Source organism: Acomys minous, assembly GCF_964271855.1.
Source record: "Acomys minous genome assembly, chromosome: 5".
In the NCBI taxonomy this organism is placed as follows: domain Eukaryota; kingdom Metazoa; phylum Chordata; class Mammalia; order Rodentia; family Muridae; genus Acomys; species Acomys minous.
Window position 1 is genome coordinate 85,045,168 of NC_140494.1, and position 16,960 is coordinate 85,062,127.

Sequence of the window (16,960 nt, forward strand, 5' to 3'; positions counted from 1 at the left end):
CTGGGCTGCACTGGCCACCCAGCCTTATTTTCCTGGTGAGCTGCAGGCCAGTGAGGACGCTGAGAGAAAAAAGGCACCTAAAGATTGACACCTGAGGCTCTCTTCTGGCCTGGATGCATGGGGGGTGCGGGGGTGGGGGTGGGGGGACACACACATGTCCTACATATACTGGCATAGTGACAAATGCATTTAATTCTAGCACTTGGGAGGCAGAGACAAGCAGATCTCTGTGAGTTTATTTGGTGTCAGCCTATCTACATAGGCAGCTCTTGGCCAGACAGAGCTAGACAGTCAGACCATGTCTCAAGACAAGATGAAATAAAACATCCCCATGTATTATGTTGTATGCCCTGTGAGATACTTTCCTTTTCTTCTTTAAAGATCAGATCTTGCTACTTAGCTTAGGATGCCGTGAACAAAATTGGAGGCCTGTGTGTACACCTAGGTCTATAGCTTTGAGATTTGTCTGTATTAATAATGACTACATTTAAAAAATAAATCATGAACTTTTATTATTTTGAACCGCAGAGAAGGGGTCATGGAAACTGAGTTCCACACCTGGATGTCAAAGCTGTGGCAGTACCCCAGTGTTTCTCAGTCTTTTTGTCACTTCCCCCACAGGCGGCCTGGGAAGCAATCACAGACACGAGTGACCATGGGGAGGGGACACAGATGCTGTTGGCAGTGGCAGCCGCAGCGGGAGCCCACCTGCTCTGCGGTGGTCACTTGGCACCAGCGTCCAGTCTAGCCAGGCGCTCTCAGGGCAGCCCTGCTCTTCCGCCTGTGGGTGGTGGTCTGAGATCGCTGCCATCAGCTGTCACTCCGAGTCTGAACTCTCACTGGACTTGGAAGCCTTGTGCTTTCGTTTCTTCTTCTTTTTCTTCTCCTTCTTCCTTTTCTTGTGCTTTTCTTTCTTCTTCTTCTTCTTGCGCTTCTCTTTGCCTCCCGAGGAGGAGCTGGAGCTGCTCCCATCGTCCTCTGAGGTGGAGTCCTCCAGTAACTGTCTCAGCTGCTGGATCCTAAACAGGCCCCAGAGCAACACTTCACTCAGGCAGCAGTGACTGGGGTCATGAGTAACGACCTCCCTAAGAACGGCCCTTTCTTTGTTCTTCATGTCTGTGTGTGCCCCACAGCCCTCCTAACTCCCAGCAAACGCACAGCCACGAGCCATTCCCACTGCCCAGTCCCACAGCAATGCAGCTTCTCAAGAGCTACAAAACAGCAAGTCACAAACCATTTTCTCTCTCGTGACAGGTCTCAATGCATTCCAGGCTAGCCTCAACTCTACACAGTCGAGAATGACCTTCAACTTCTAATCCTCTGGCCTTCACCTCCTAAGTGACTGGTGGTACAGGTGTGTATCGTAATACCTCCTACATGCAATGCTGCATGCATGCTACCAACTGAACTGCATGTCATCCCCTCTCCTTAATCTTATCTAAAAACAAATTAACAGAAGCTCAGACTTTCAATGGCACTTAAGGTAATCTAAATCCCAGAGAGTCAATCACAGAGGGTGTGGTGGCATGGAATGGTCATGCCAGCACGCCAGAGGCTGACACAGGAAACTCCAGAATCTGAGATCTGAGGCCAGCTTGGCCTACATGCTGAGACACTGTACACACACACACACAGAGAGAGGGGGGGAGGAGAGAGAGAGAGAGAGAGAGAGAGAGAGAGAGAGAGAGAGAGAGAGAGAGAGAGAGAGAAAGAGAAGAGCTGGCCTGCTCTTACCCCACCTCTCTGTTCCGTGATAACCCTTGCTCTCCCAGCTGTTCAGTTAAAGCACTGACACTCCCCCACACTTCAGAACACGTGTTTATAACACTGTTTGGTTTCAGATTTCAAGAGGACACTGGGAGCAACGGGGCAGCCTTACCTTACATCCTTTTCATGCCTTTTATTCTCTCGGATGATGTCGTACATGGGATCTTCATGTGCCTTAGGGGTTAAAGAGGTTACAGCTGGTTAGTTATCGCGGACTGGTCTAGTATATACAAATTAAGCCTCTACATCTGGAAACCAGTATTTGATGTAGATTGGTTTTGTTAAATTTGAAACTCTTTATTTAGCCTGGATGCCTTCAAACTGGCTACAGAGCCCAAACTGGCCTTCAATTTGGGGGGCGGGGATGGGAGGCGGTTTCGAGACAGGGTTTCTCTGTGTAGCCTTGGCTATCCTGGACTAACTTTGTAGACCAGGCTGGCCTCGAACTCACAGTGATCCGCCTGCCTCTGCCTCCCAAGTGCTGGGATTAAAGGCGTGCGCCACCATGCCCAGCTTTCCCTTTCTGTGTTCTTAACATCTTGTTTAAGAGTGTCTGGAGGCTGGAGAGATGGCTCAGTGGTTAAGAATACTACTGACTGCTCTTCCAGAAGACCCAGGTTCAATTCCCAGTACCCACATGGCAGCTCACAACTGCCTGTAACTCCTGTTCTAGGGGATCTGACACCGTCACACAGACATACATGCAGTCAAAACACCAATGCACATAACATAAAAATAAATTTACAAAAATTAAATAAAAAAGAAGAATGTCTGGGTCAGTGAGTAGGGGTGCTTGCTGCCAAGGCTGCTGGCCCCAGACCCACGTGGTGGAAGGGAAGAGACTTCTCTGACCTCCATAAACACAGACCTGCAATAGAAATAAAAATAACTGGACTGGGGAGACTGCCGTGGTTAAAGGCACTTGCCCTTCTTCCAGACAGCCAGAGTTCAGTTTCCAGCACCCACATCAGGTAGCTCACATGTTTGTAACTCCAGGGTATCTGACACTTTCTTCTGGCCTCTGTGGGCACCCGCATATATATATGGTATACATTTGCACATGTACTTCAATAAAAACTAAAATGTTGTTTTAAAAACAATGATGACATAAAACTACACACAGATTTGCAAAGAACATGCCATTCAAATCAAAGCAACAGTACAGATTAGGAAAGAATATACTGCCAAGACTGACACGGGAGGGCTGGGCATGGTGGCATGCCTTTAATACCAGCGCTCAAGAGGCAGAGGCAGGCAGCACTCTTGAGTTCTAGGCCAGCCTGGGCTACACAGTGAGATCCTGTAGTGAGAATTTTGTGATTTTGGTTTCTATTTAAAAAAAAAAAAGACACAGTAATGCTGAGTGTGCTCGTGTACACCTTTAATCCCAGCAACTCAGGAGGCAGAGGCAGGTGGATCGATGTGAGTTTGAGGCCAGTCTGATCTACAAAGTGAGTTCCAGGACAGCCAGGGCAGTTACACAGAGAAACTGTCTCAAAAAAAAAAAAAAAAACAACAAGTTTTTTTCCTTATCACATTTGAACCCAAAGCCTGTGTAGGCCCAGCTAGCACTCTGCATTTGTGCCTGGGCATTAGACAGACCCAAGCGTGCTGGAGGTCATGGAGGATGAACTTGCTTCATTCTATAGAGTAGGGCATGTGCATAGGCTGGCAAGTGCACAGCCCAAACCAAGGGGAGTCCCAGGTTCCTAAACTAACCTCTAGAACTGCTGTGAATTAGAGGGTATTATTTAAAAGATTTTTTAAGGCCGGGCGTGGTGGCTCACGCCTTTAATCCCAGCACTTGGGAGGCAGAGGCAGGCGGATGGCTGTGAGTTAGAGGCCAGCCTGGTCTACAAAGTAACTCCAGGACAGCCAAGGCTACACAGAGAAACTTTGTCTCAAAAAAAAAAAGATTTTAAAAATACTTATACTTATTTTTATGTCATGTATGGGTGTTTTGCCTGCATGTCTGTGCACCACATGCATGCAGTGCCCGAGGAGGCCAGAAGAGGGCATCAGAACCCCTGGAACTGGACTGCAGAGGGTTGTGACTTGCCATGTAGACGCTGAGAATAGAAACCATGTCCTCTGGAGGAGCAGTCAGTGCTCTTAGCCACTGACCATCTTTCCAGTCCCTGCTATATTTCTTTATATGGCCTACTCAGTTGTTTCCAGGATATTCCTAATTGGAGAGTTATTTTGTGGCCTTAAGGTGTTTACAGTAATAAAGTCTGGGTATGGTGGCACACAGCTGTGATCCCAGCCTTCCGAGGGCTGAAGCAGGAGGACTGCCCCGAGTTCCAGGCCAGCCTTGTCTGCAGAGTGAGTTCCAGGCCATCCAATAGCTGCCTCAAAACACAGCAAGCCTCCAAAAGCCCAAATAATAATAATTATAGTCCTTTAAATGGATAAAATGTGTTGTCAGGTGGGTGTGGTGGTTGGTTTATACCTGGATAACAATGTGAGGCCTTGTCTCAAAATAAGCTGGGAGTGGTAGGAGGGTCATTCTCAGCTCCTTAGCAGGTTCAAAGCTAGCCTGAGCTAGTTAGATCTTGTACAATTGAGAAAAGCAGCATAGATGCTGAGATATCTGACACTGAGCGATAGGAAGCACCTGTGACGTCAGCACTCACAAGGCTGAGGAAGGAAGGTCAAAAATTGAAGGCCAGCCTGGCGTGGTGGCACATAGCTTTAACCCCAGCACTCTTAGGTTGTCTCACCTCCACATATGAGTGAGGTGGCAAATTCTCTCTCTCTCTCTCTCTCTCTCTCTCTCTCACACACACACACACACACACACACACAAAATGGGGAAAAAAGAAAGATCTTATGAAACACCCAGCCTAGAACCGCCCACTGGCAGCAGCATCACGGGCTGGGGGTATGGACTGTGCTCATCTAGAGGGCGCACAGCCCTGGGTCTGCTCCCCAGCATGGTAGCACACGCCTGTAATCCCAGTATGCTGGAGGCGAGGCAGGAGAATCAAAACTTCAGGGTCATACTCAACTACATAGGAACTAGCTTGGGCGAGAGACCCTGTGTTCAAAACAAAACAAGCTCAGAGCTAGGGAGGTGCTTAAGGTGAGCAGAGGCAGGGAAGTAAATTCAGGGTCATCCCTGGCCGCAAAGCAAGCTCAAGCCCAGCCAGAGCTTCCCAAGACTGTTTTTTTTTTTTTTTTTTTTTTGGTTTTTCAAGACAGGGTGTCTCTGTTACACAGAACCCTAGCTGACCTGGACTCTCTTTGTAGCCCTGGCTGGCCTCCTGAGTGCTGGGATTAAAAGCAGACACCGCCACACCAGACTTTAAGACTGTCTTAACTGAAAAGGAGAGACAGGAAATACTGGCCATGCACCCTGAGGAGCCTGGACCCACGGACTGCTGTGGGGACGAGGTCAGGGGGCTGGAGAGGCCTCACTCCGGCACAGCCTCTGCTCCATGTGGTCTGCCTCACCTCAGGTCAAAAGCAGCATATCATCAGGCAGCTGAGACGGAGTCTGTAATCTCAGCACTTGGGAGGCTACAAAGAAGGGTCTTTGAGGTCAACCTGGGAAATACAGGGGAATCCTGCCTAAAAAAAGAGAACAATTTAAACAAGCACTGGAGTCAGCTCTGGACTCAGACTGAGGCAGAGTCAGCCTTTCCTCCTTAGAAGCTGTTTCCTCAGGGATTGTCACAGGTGACAAATAAGCCCTTGGTTCAACCACCGCACTGTAAATAAGTATGTAAAAATAAACGTAAAATAATCTATTCTTTCAACTAGGAATAATTACTGTTAATTTTTGGTGTATTTATAAAGAATTTGAGTCATAAGATACATGTAATAGACATATGTGCAGCACTGGCTGGCCTGCAACTTTCTATGGAGACCAGGCTGGCCTCAAGCTCAGAGATCAAAGTGCCTCAGGGTGATGGAACTAAAGGAGCGTGCTACCACACACAGCCACAGGTTGTTTTCACTCTTTTTTAAGAACTGATTTAATTATTATTCATGCAGTATTCTGCCTGCATGCGCACCTGCCCACCACAAGAAGGCACCAGATCTCATTACAGGTTGCCGTGAGCCACCCTGTGGTTGCCAGGAACTGAACTTGGGACCTCTGGAAGAGCAGACGGTGCTCTTAACCTCTGAGCCATCTCTCTAGCCCCTTCTCAGGGTTTTAAGACTGCTTTCCCCTCAGAGCCTGCAGTCTTTAAAACCCTAACTCCACAGCTAGGACACAGGTGCGCACAGTGCCTCCCTGGGATGCAGGAGGCCGTGGGCTCGCGCTCTAGGATCGCACAAAGTCTAGACAACACTTTCAGTTTTCATTTTCTTTGAGAATTTTGTTTCCTTGTATTTTTCCATGTGCTTGCTGATAGGGGGATCCATTTGTGTGTGTGGCTTTGTATGCATACGCAAAGGCTGACATGAGGAATCTTCCAGTGCTCTCTGTCATACTCATCCAGGCGAGGTATCTCAACTAAACCCAGAGCCCGAGGCAGCTTTTCTAGCTGTTTCCCCAGGGATCCGTTCCTACCCTCTGAGCACTGGCATTGGTGGCTGCCTCACCCTGCTAGCACGGACATGGAGGATGGAGATTCACACTCCTGTCCTGTGCTTGCTTGGCAAAGGGCATTATCCGTTCAGTCATCTCCCTAATCCCTGGAGGATGTGCTTTGGCGCTTGTTTTGTGAGACAGGCTGTTGCTATGGGCCCCTCGCTCGTCTCACACAGGGTCTTCCTGCCACTTGTGAGTACTGGACGGCAGGCAGGGGTCACCACACGTAGCCCTGCCGACCCCATGTTAGACACACCGATAACCTGACTACACTCACGCAGACCGTGCCTTACTTGGCAGAATTAGTTACTGGATGCGAATGCAGACGTCTGAGAGGTGACTAGTGAGTATATCGTGAGGAGATGCCATCTTGGCAAACACACACTTCCAGCTCAAAAGGCACAACTAAGTTTCCATGGACCTGGGACAAACCCCTCACCTGAATAATGTATAAATGTGAATTTTTAGATAGTAAATTACAAAGAAGGGGTTGAGCCCACGGAGTTGGCTTTGAGAAGATGAATCACTGTTCCTAAGGTTAGGAAGAGCTGTCTCTTTGTTTTTCGTTTTCTGCAGTGCTGTGGCTTCAATCTGCTATGCAAGCGCCACACCGCTGAGCTGCACACGTCGTCCACCTCCAGCCTGCAAACTTCCTTTCTCCATTCAATACAAGATCTCAGTAAATCTCTCAGGTAAGTCGTGAACTTCAGTTCTCCTAACTCATACTGCTGACCTCTTTAGGAATAAGTCTTTCTCCTCCTTTTTCTTCTTTCCTCTCAGAGACAGGGCCTCACACAGGCCAGGCTGGCTTCAAAATTGACTTTGAACTCAGCATCTTCTGCCCTAGCTCCCACGTGACGGCGTTACAGGTGTGCACCACCACGCTTGCTCTCTCCGGGGCTGGGGTTGGAGCCAGTGCACGCTAGACAAGCGCTCTGCCAAAGGAGCCACGCATCCAGACCCCAGTTAGCGTTTTGTTATCTGCCGCACACTGCCTGACGGGTGTATGACAGTCTGGCGGGAAGGCCCGGGGGCGTGCACTCACACAGCAGTTCAGCTGTGCCGACCCACCTCACCTTCACCAGCTGTGGTAACTGTTGTACTTACGACTCGGAACTGTTCTAACTTCTGGTTGCCTTTGATAAAGAAAGGGCATTCTTTATCGCCCGTGCGATGCCCATACCGCTTGCAACGCCAACCTAAGACCAAAGAAGAACAGTTCTGTTAGATCATTTGTTCTCATCTTATTGAGACAACACTTCAGCAGATTCAAGTTTTTCATTAGACTCCAATTCTTTTTTTTTTTTTTTTTTTGGTTTTTTGAGACAGGGTTTCTCTGTGTAGCCCTGGCTGTCCTGGACTCACTTTGTAGACTAGGCTGGCCTCAAACTCACAGAGATCCACCTGCCTCTGCCTCCCAGTTCTAACACAAAGGATTAATGGATGAAACAGGGAGGTTCTGGGACACACTGAGGGTTGGCTAACGGCTTCCTTACACACCCTTGAGTCTTGTCAGGTTAGGGGTAAACATTCCATCATCAAGTATTACGAAGTGATCCAATGCAGGAGTGCCATAAAGCGTGGATGTGCTCTGAAGTGTGTGTCACTGCATTTGTAAGAGAGGGTCAGTGGTGACTCGCAGCACCCAATGCTGGCTCACAACCGCCTCCAACATCAGTTTCCCGGAGAGCCTCCATGGGCTGCTGTATACATGTGATGTGCATGAACGAAACATCAACTCATGCAAAAAAACAACATAAAATTGTTAGAATAGAGAGTGGAGCGAATGCCTTTTATTTGTGAAACGGCTCTGAATCTGAGGGTTAAGAATTTAGGTCCGCTAGGGAGCGGCTTGGCGTGTCTCCAGCCACACGACAACGATATCTTTCTTTCTTTCTTTTAGTAGCTTCCTTTCTTTTTTTCTCTCTTTTTCTTTGGTTTTTTGAAACACGGTTTCTCTGTGTAGCCTTGTCTGCCCTAGACTCACTTTGTAACCAGGCTGGCCTCGAACTCACAGGGATCCACTTGCCTCTGCCTCCCGAGTGCTGGGATTAAAGGTGTGCGCCACCATGTTCAGCTCACAACTCACTTACACACACCACTCACATACTCATGCATGTGTGCAAACCCACCCTTCCTCCCTCCCTCTTGGGTAAAGGTAGGTTTCTTGGGGCACACATACACACTCACACCCCCACACAAGCCCACACTACCCACTCACACCCACACGAGACATACATGCACATACACACAAACACACACAGACACCCCCACACCACATACACACAAACACAGATATACATGCACATGCATACACACACACATCCAGGCAGATGCACACACACCCACATCCAGACACATGCACATATTCACACACATAGATGTACACACACACATACACATACACATACACACCCACACATAGATACACACCCCATGTGCAGGGAACCAGCCACATAGAAGAGGCATGGTACTGTGACGTACGGCATATAACCTGCATGGAGAGAGGTTCATGTGTTGAAAGCCTGGGCCAAAGTCCATGGGGGCGCACGTCTTTAACTCCAGCACTCGGGAGGCAGAGGCAGGTAGATCACTGTGAGTTCGAGGCCAGCCTGGTCTACAAAGAGTCCAGGACAGCCAAGGCTACACAGAGAGACCCTGTCTCGAAAAACCAAAAGATGTGGAGCTTAAGGGCTTAGAGGCGGGTTTTAGTCATGAGGACTAGTCCTGCGGGACTGTCTGGCAGGTCTGCAGTCACTCCCTGCGCGTGTTTCCCTCCAGCTTCTCATCATGTCTGATGCAGCAGGAACACAGGCCAGGACACTGATGCTGCGCTCTGTAGACCCTGCAGCCGTCAGAACTGTCGTGACTTACCCACCCTCATGCATCTTGTTTAGTGACAGAGGACAGACCGCCAGAGACGTCACTCACATTGCATAACTTTGACCTCTCTCCCCAGTGGCATCCAAAGTCCTTTAGTTGGTGCGTGCGCCAGAAACTCCCTGGCGTGTTCATTGCCCGGCACATCTGGTATGCAGTCTTCTGGCTTCGTCTCATCCTCCTAAGGAAGGCAACAGTGTGTGAGCAGCGGGACAAAGCCAGAAGCAACAAACCCAAGCCAAGGCAGGACTCTGACCTTGCTTCCGCTTGGGAGGCGACTGTTGTGTGGCTTCCTCTCACTGTGTGACAAGGGCCACCATAATAATGTCCCCAGGAACTAGAGACACAAACTATTAGTGAAGGAACTACACAGAGAGGCAGCTCGGCCTCTATTGGGGAAGCTAACACGAAGCACAGGCTTCATGCAGGAATGACTTGTGACTACCACACTCTGACAAAAAATATGTCCAAAAGGTTTCATTTTTCACAATTGGTGGAAGGAGGAAAGGCATTCTAGAACACCAGAGATAGACTGTCACATTAAAACAGCTCTTTTAAAAAAAATGACACCTTTGAGGAGAGGGCAAACTCTTCCCATGATACAGGTGGAGTCAAAAGGCACCCTGAGGAGTCTGTCCTCATCGTCACTTGTGTCTCTGGTGGGGATTTCTCCAACAAACTGGAGTATTTTTTCTGGGTTGTGGTTTTTTTTTTTTTTTAAGACAGGGTTTCTCTGTGTAGCCTTAGCTGTCCTGGACTTGTTTCATAGACCAGGTTGGCCTGCTCACAGCAATCCGCCTGCCTCTGCCTCCCGAGTGCTGGGATTGAAGGCGTGCGTCACCTCACCCAGCTACTTCCTGGTTATTTATACTTTTCATTTACTCCAAGTCTTTTGGCCTTTGCTACTTCTCTGAGTCCCCTCCTACTGAAACAGACTCGGTGGCCAGGCTGTCCTGAAGGCTGCAGTGTGTGTCCTTTCAGGCTCTGAGCTGAGGGTACTCAAGACTCTGAGCCTAAATGTACTGATGGCTGAGTGAGGTAGACAAGTAAAGCGGACTACAGAGCTCCTAGAAGATCCTGCCAAAGACAGAAGAGGGTCAGGGGCTCCTGTGTGTTTATATTAGTCCCCAGGACAGGGAATGATAGCTCAGTAAATTTCTAGGAAGGCATAAGCTTTGTGACACAGTCCAAAACTGGGGTTACCTGGTATTTATGCAATGTTTGCATATAAGGCAGTGGTTCTCAACCTGTGGGTCATAACCGTGTGAGGACTGAATGGTCCTTTCACAGGGGTCACCTAAGACCATCAGAAAACAGGGACATTTACTTTACAATTTATAACAGCAGCAAAATTACAGTTATGAAGTAGTAATGGGAATAATTTATGGTTGGGGGGTCACCACAACATGGAGAACTGTATTGTTTGTTTGTTTTGTTTTTCGAGACAGGGTTTCTCTGTGTAGCCCTGGCTGTCCTGGACTCACTCTGTAGACCAGGATGGCCTCAAACTCAGAGATCTGGCTGCCTCTGCCTCCCTAGTGCTAGGATTGATTAAAGGCATGCGCCACCACACCAGGCTGGGGAACTGTATTAAAAGGTTGCAGCATTAGGAAGGTTAAGAACCACTGATATATGGAGATTTGAAAAAAAGAAAGAAAACTGCGTAATTTCCCCCCAGTAAATCACTAAGCCCACAAGTGTATTCAGTAGGGTAGCCAAGCCTACCATTGCTTACCTTGATAAACCCAGGAGGAGGTTTCTCGTAACTAGAAAATGAAACACAAAAAGCAGTCTTTATCAAACATGTCAACAGAGAGCCCCGTCGCACATCTACACAGAGCAAAGCAGAGGCTTGCTACAGACCAGGGACCAACTCCAGGCTTCCCTGCCACAGCCAGCCACGACACACACACACACACACACACACACACACACACACACACACACACACACACACACACACCAAGCCTAGTGTCCGCGGTGGCTTCCCTGCCACAGCCAGCTGCGAGACACACACACACACACACACACCCAGGCCAGTGTCCGAGGTAGTGTCCGCGGTATGCCCTGCAGACTCACACTGTATTTGGGGCAAGTGGCAGTGCAGGAGCAACAGTGATGCTCAAAGACCAAGCTGAGGCTTGCCAAGATGCCCATGAAGGCCGCGTCAGCCTGTGCCTCACCTATCTAGCCCCTGGGAAGTGCTCATAGCACTGAACCACAAGCGTCCAATTATACCAAAGTGCAAATGCACAAATAAAATGCATTTTCTTGAACCAGGTGATGGCGCACACCTTTAATCCCCGTGCTTGGGAGGCAGAGGCAGGTGTACCGCTGTGAGTTCGAGGCCAGCCTGGTCTACAAAGTGAGTCCAGGACAGCCAAGGCTACACAGAGAAAACCCTGTCTCAAAAAACCAAAACCAAACAAACATTTAAAAAGATACTACGCCTCAAAGTATCACTTAAGTGATAAAGAAATTACAAAATTAGAATAAACGTGTTGGCACTGTGACAGTTAAGGAATCTAGGCTCTCTGAGTGTGCTGGCACATCTCTAATCCCAGTGCTCGGGAGGCAGATGCACGTGGGTCTGTGAGTTCGAGGCCAGCCTGATCCACATAGTGAGTTCAACCAGACTCTGTCTCAGAAAGAAAGAAAGAAAGAAAGAAAGAAAGAAAGAAAGAAAGAAAGAACGGACGGACGGACTGGAGGCCTAGGAGAGTCCCTCAGGGGAGGAGCATTAGCCTAGCAGGTCCAAGGCTTTGACTCCCAGCACCGCAAGGGAAGAACTCCCTACTGAGACATCAAACCTGCATTTGGATGGAGGGTTAGCTTGGTGGTGTAGCCTGGGCTCCTTAGCAGCTGACTCAATCTCCAGACCAGTGTTAAAAAGAAAGAAAATACAAACAGGGTTTTAAAAAGTCATTTATCTCTCTAGTTAATTTCATCATTGTTTAAAACAGGACCTTATTACTCTGTAGCCCAGGCTGCACGTGAACTCATGACAATCTTTCTCCCAAGCACTGAACTACAGGTATAGGGAACTCCTGTAGTTAATTCTTAAGATGTAAAAACAACGTAAAGATCTGTTTCATACCCTGAGGTCTTGCTGTGGTATCACTGTGGGTGTACTAAGTTGTTCTGAGGAGTGAAACAGCCAAACTCAGTGGGAAGGAAAAACACCTCAGATGGTTCCAGAACTCATTCATGAATTAACACGTGGGTGGAGTCTCTCTCCATACCCCACCCTGGCTCCACAGTCGCCATTTTTCCATCTCGGCCTCAGTGCTCGGATTACCGCCATGGGTCTTTGGGGACAACTGGGTAATCTTTACTCTGTGAAATACTTTAAATTACTTTTTAAAAATCAACATATGAGGGTTTTGCCTCCATGTATGTCTGTGCACTACATGTATGCCTGCTGCATGCAGAGGTCAGAGTGGGACATCAGATGTGGTACAGATGGTTGTGGGCTGCAACGTGGGTGCCAGGAACTGCAAGAGCATGCAGTGCTTTCTTGTTTGTTTGTTTGTTTTGTTTTTGTGTTTTGAGACAGGGTTCCTCTGTGTAGCCTTGGCTGTTATGGACTCGCATTGTAGACCAGGCTGGCCTCGAACTCACAGGGATCCACCTGCCTCTGTCTCCCGAGTGCTGGGATTAAAGGCGTGTGCCGCCACCGCCCGTTGCAGGCAGTGCTCTTAACTGCTGAGCCATCTTTGTTGCTTCACTTTAAATTACTTTTTCTGTTGATGTTCAGCAGGATTTATCTGAAGCATTCATTAAGTATTCATCATTCCACAAAACTGCAGAGACAAGCTGCCTGGCAGGGAGCTCCCGGGACCTGAAGGATGGGTGGCAGCCGTGTGTCCCTCAGGAGCCCAAGGCTAGAGAGAGGTGAGGAGCCAACTGAGACCTGAGAGAGCACCTCACGATGAACAAAGGAGCTCATCTGTAAGACTCCACTGTGATGCTTCCCATCCAACATGGCTGATTGAGTTCCCACATACAACACTCTGTCTTCCTCCCAGAGCATTTAAAATGACAGTAAGAAATAAAGTCACGATACCCCGAATCCAAACAACAATCCTGATTTCAACAAATGTGGGGAACAGAAAGAAGTTAAGAGACTTCTTTAGGTAGAGGAAGCCAAGGTCTTCAGAAGGTAGAGCTCAGAGCCTGGGCACCAGGGGGCTGAAACTTTCTTTCCTCATAGCCAGCAGATTGCCCCAGATTCCTGGCGCCCAAACACACCATCAACTTCAGGCAGAGGACGGAAGATGCTTGCAGAGAACCTTAAAACTTGGAAAGTCTCCTTGCTGACTCTGGGAAACTGGGGGGGGGGGGGGGGGGAGGGAAGAGCACCCAGGAGCCCAATCCTCCTATGCTGAAGCTGCTAGTCAGCAAATGAAGGCTGGGCATAAGGACACGTGACTTTAACCCCAGCACTCAGGAGGCAGAGGTGGGTGGGTCTCGGTGAGTTTGAGGCCAGTCAGAGCTACATAGAGTCCCAGGATGCCAGGGCTACATAGATACCGTGTCTCAAAACAAAACAACCAAAACCAAACAAAATCCCCAAATGAACATATATATATCTTAATGTGTGTGCAAATATGGATAAACAAAAGTCCTTAACAAAAAAGGGCAGAAACACTCTTGTCAATTATAAACCTAGTTTCTCCAACTGGTCAAGTGGGCTTAGCTGGTAACTGTAGCTACCTTCTGCTACGAGTTCAGTATTTCCTCCATTCTCAGCAGGCACCTCAGCAGGTGTAGGCCCTTTTCCTGGGGGCAGTGACCCTGTCTTCATTCCAGGCAGGTGTGTGCCCTTTGTCATCCTGCCTGGATTGGGCTGTTGTAGTTCGCTATTGACTTTAATCACAGGGCATGGCGGCACCAGGAGATGTCCTAAAGGCTCTCCTGCATCCAGACATGCCCTTCCTCACCTCCACTGTGCAGAAGCTACCCAGTTTCCCCATGGTAAGCTGGTGATTAGAGTCAATAGGAAACTACAACAGCTCCAGACTGGGAACAGAAGTCCCTTCCACTGAGACTGCCTGAGATCTAGTGGCAGTCTAGGCAAGGGCACTGTCGTGTCTACGAAGAATCTCCAGGCTCAAGGTTGGGTAAAATTACCCCGTTATCTCTGATTGGTTAATAAAGAAGCTGAAGAGCCAATGAGTGGGCAGAGGAGACTGTAGGAGGGACTTCTGTCCCCAATCTGGAGGATTCAGGGAGGGACCAAGGGGAGAAGGAAGGAGGAGGAGAAAGCAGAGGGAAGGTGAGGAGGAGTCACAGCAGAAGGCCAAGGCAAGCCTGAGGTGGCAATAAAAGGACGCATGGCTGGGAGGTGGCCAGACTAGCATAACTGGGAGAGAGCAGACAAATATCTACCAGTTACAATGCTTAAAGCTCATTAAAAAATCTAACAGGTTTCTGTGCCATTATTTGGGATCTAGAACGGATGATAGAGGGAAAAAAAAATACCATACTATTATTTCTACAGACACCAAACTCTTTGGTCCTCACAATACTGAATCAGGATCATCAAATGCACTTATCACAACAGTCCACGCCATGGATTCTCGGTGCTCTCTATGCTTCTAGGAGAGCAGGGTTCAGTTGGCCTGTGTTGGCCACTGGAAAGCCTATGGCAAGAACCTGGTGGTGGTTCCGTCTGCGCGGCTGGACGTCTCAGCTGGTCTTTGGCATATGCCAAAACCCTGAAGAGGCAGGTTCTAACGCCAGCGACAGTTTAATCATGGAGAACAGACTTTCAGTGTTTTCCTACTGTCACTGCTGGGTTGTAAGCATTACCTCACTATTACCTTCATGCAGTTAGAATATATTAGTATATTACACTTTACGTACTTATTCATATTTGTTCAGTGTGCACATATGTGTACGCACATGTATGTGCCAAGGCAGTTCTTGCCTTCTGCCATGTGGGTCTTGGGGATTGAACTCTGGTCTTCAGGCTTGGCAGCAAGGCTCTACCACCTGCTGAACCATCTTGTTGGCCCAGAATATTTATTTTAAAAATTGCAGTTGTAGCCAGGCGGTGGTGGAGTATGCCTTTAATTCCAGCACTTGGGAGGCAGAGGCAGGTGGATCTCTGTGAGTTCGAAGCCAGCCTGGACTACAAAGCGAGTCGAGGACAGTCACCGCTACACAGAGGAATCCTGTCTCGAAAAACCAAGAAAAAAATTTTGCAGCTGTAGTTGCTGTCTTGAGTTTCATAAAAAACCTGTTTTGTGGTACTGAGCAGCTGGGTCAGCGGTTAATGCACCTGCTACTCCCCCAGAGGGCCCGGGTTTGGTTCCCAAAACCCACACAGCTGCTCACAACTGTCCAGTTCCACTGAATCCCACCCTGGTCCAGTGCATTCAAGCTGTCTTCTAGTTTCATTTGGCACCAAGTATGCAGGTGATGTAAGTACAAATATGCAGGCAAAAGAGTCATACACAATATAAAATAAGTAAGTCTTTAATTAAATGGTCACATTCTGTTAAGTTTTTGTTTAGGACAGAATTTTCAACAATTTCTGAAATGGCCCTAAAATCAAAATATAGCCAGTTCTGAGAAATGTTGAGAATGCTCCACATCCGTCAGCATTCAAAGATCCTACCAAGACTGAATTTGAGAGACCATGCTCTAGTCTAAGGTGGAAGGATCACACGGGACCTTGTTTTAAGATGAAGTTAACAAGATACGCGGGGTAGAGGGGGGGTGGGATTTAGGAGGGAAAGCTCAACAAAGAGAAACACCAACACTGAAGCAAGGAAATAACATACAAACTTAATGAGTCAATGACCTGTCAAGCCAAAGTTAAAAAATAAGTCTGAAACCAAGGTGGATGGCACCTGAGGAATCACACACACACGGGGAGGGGCGCCCGGGGGTGGGGGAGAGGTCAGAGACAGAGGCGACAGACAGACTGACTTGTCTGCCTTACAAGTAAACCTCTCCTCCAATTTCCAGTCCTCACAAGCTCGGCCACGCCAAACCTCTACTCCCTTGGTTCTGACTTTTATCCTAGTTTAATGTGTGGTCCCGAGGCGGGCCACTTGCCCTCACCTACGCACGACTCTACACTACTAGCGCAGCGGGTCCCTGGCTCCGCCGCCCTCAGGCCCGGCTTGCGGGGTCCGCCGCCTTCCCGTGCGTCGTCCGCAGTTTCCACCCCAGCTTCCCGCCCGGGAGCCTCGGGGCTCAGATCTCGGCCTCCGGACGCGGCGGCTGCCACCGCCTCTGTCGCCGTGGCGGGGACACCGGTCGGCTGCCCTCGCGCGGACGCAGCCCGGGGCTCGCCAGGCCGCGATAACCCCGCCCCGTTTGGCTCCCGCCCCCGGCCCGGCCCTGCGTCCCCGGCGCCGCCGACTCACAAGGACTCCAGGTGCTTGAGCTGCTGCAGCTGCTGTGCGTCGTGCCGCCGCCGTTTCTGCTCCCGCCGCCGCTGCAGCTCGTGCTCCGGCGGCTCCCGCGGCCGCCGAGACCCGGCCCCGGACGACATCGCCCCCCGAGGCGGGCTTGGGAGGAGGCGGACGGACGCTTCCTCCGCCCCGCGGCGCAACCCGCCAACGTCCCACCGGCCCGCGCCACGGAGCCTAAAGCTCCAGCCGCGTACCCGCAGCCAGGCCCCGGAGGCCTGCGGGAACCGAAGAGGGGCGGGGCGGGGCGGGGAGAGGAGGGCGGGGCCTCCGGGCTTCCGGGTGCTCCAAGTCGCCTGCAGGCCACACCCACTTCTGGGGCGCGTTGCTTTTTAATTTTCTT

At 49.5% G+C, this 16,960-nt stretch overlaps 1 protein-coding gene across 1 annotated transcript; it reads right to left on the reverse strand.

Annotated features, from left to right (window-relative positions):
* Nucleotides 1-486: 486 nt before the first annotated feature.
* Nucleotides 487-16,868, reverse strand: RP9 (RP9 pre-mRNA splicing factor). The gene is made up of 6 exons (XM_084782936.1): nucleotides 16,573-16,868; nucleotides 10,926-10,956; nucleotides 9,242-9,371; nucleotides 7,418-7,509; nucleotides 1,880-1,941; nucleotides 487-1,019 (listed from the first exon to the last, which is right to left on the reverse strand). The coding sequence occupies exons 1-6, from the start codon at nucleotides 16,698-16,700 to the stop codon at nucleotides 818-820; spliced, it is 645 nt and encodes a 214-aa protein (XP_084639062.1). The 5' UTR covers nucleotides 16,701-16,868; the 3' UTR covers nucleotides 487-817.
* Nucleotides 16,869-16,960: the final 92 nt, after the last annotated feature.

Coding starts and splice junctions, on each gene's coding strand:
- RP9 (XM_084782936.1), bottom strand. CDS start 16,700: ATGTCGTCCGGGGCCGGGTCTCGGCGGCCGCGGGAGCCGCCGGAGCAC. Junction 10,957..16,572: donor CTCAAGCACCTGGAGTCCTT/GTGAGTCGGCGG, acceptor TTCATTTTCTAG/TTACGAGAAACCTCCTCCTG. Junction 1,942..7,417: donor AGTTAGAACAGTTCCGAGTC/GTAAGTACAACA, acceptor TTAACCCCTAAG/GCACATGAAGATCCCATGTA.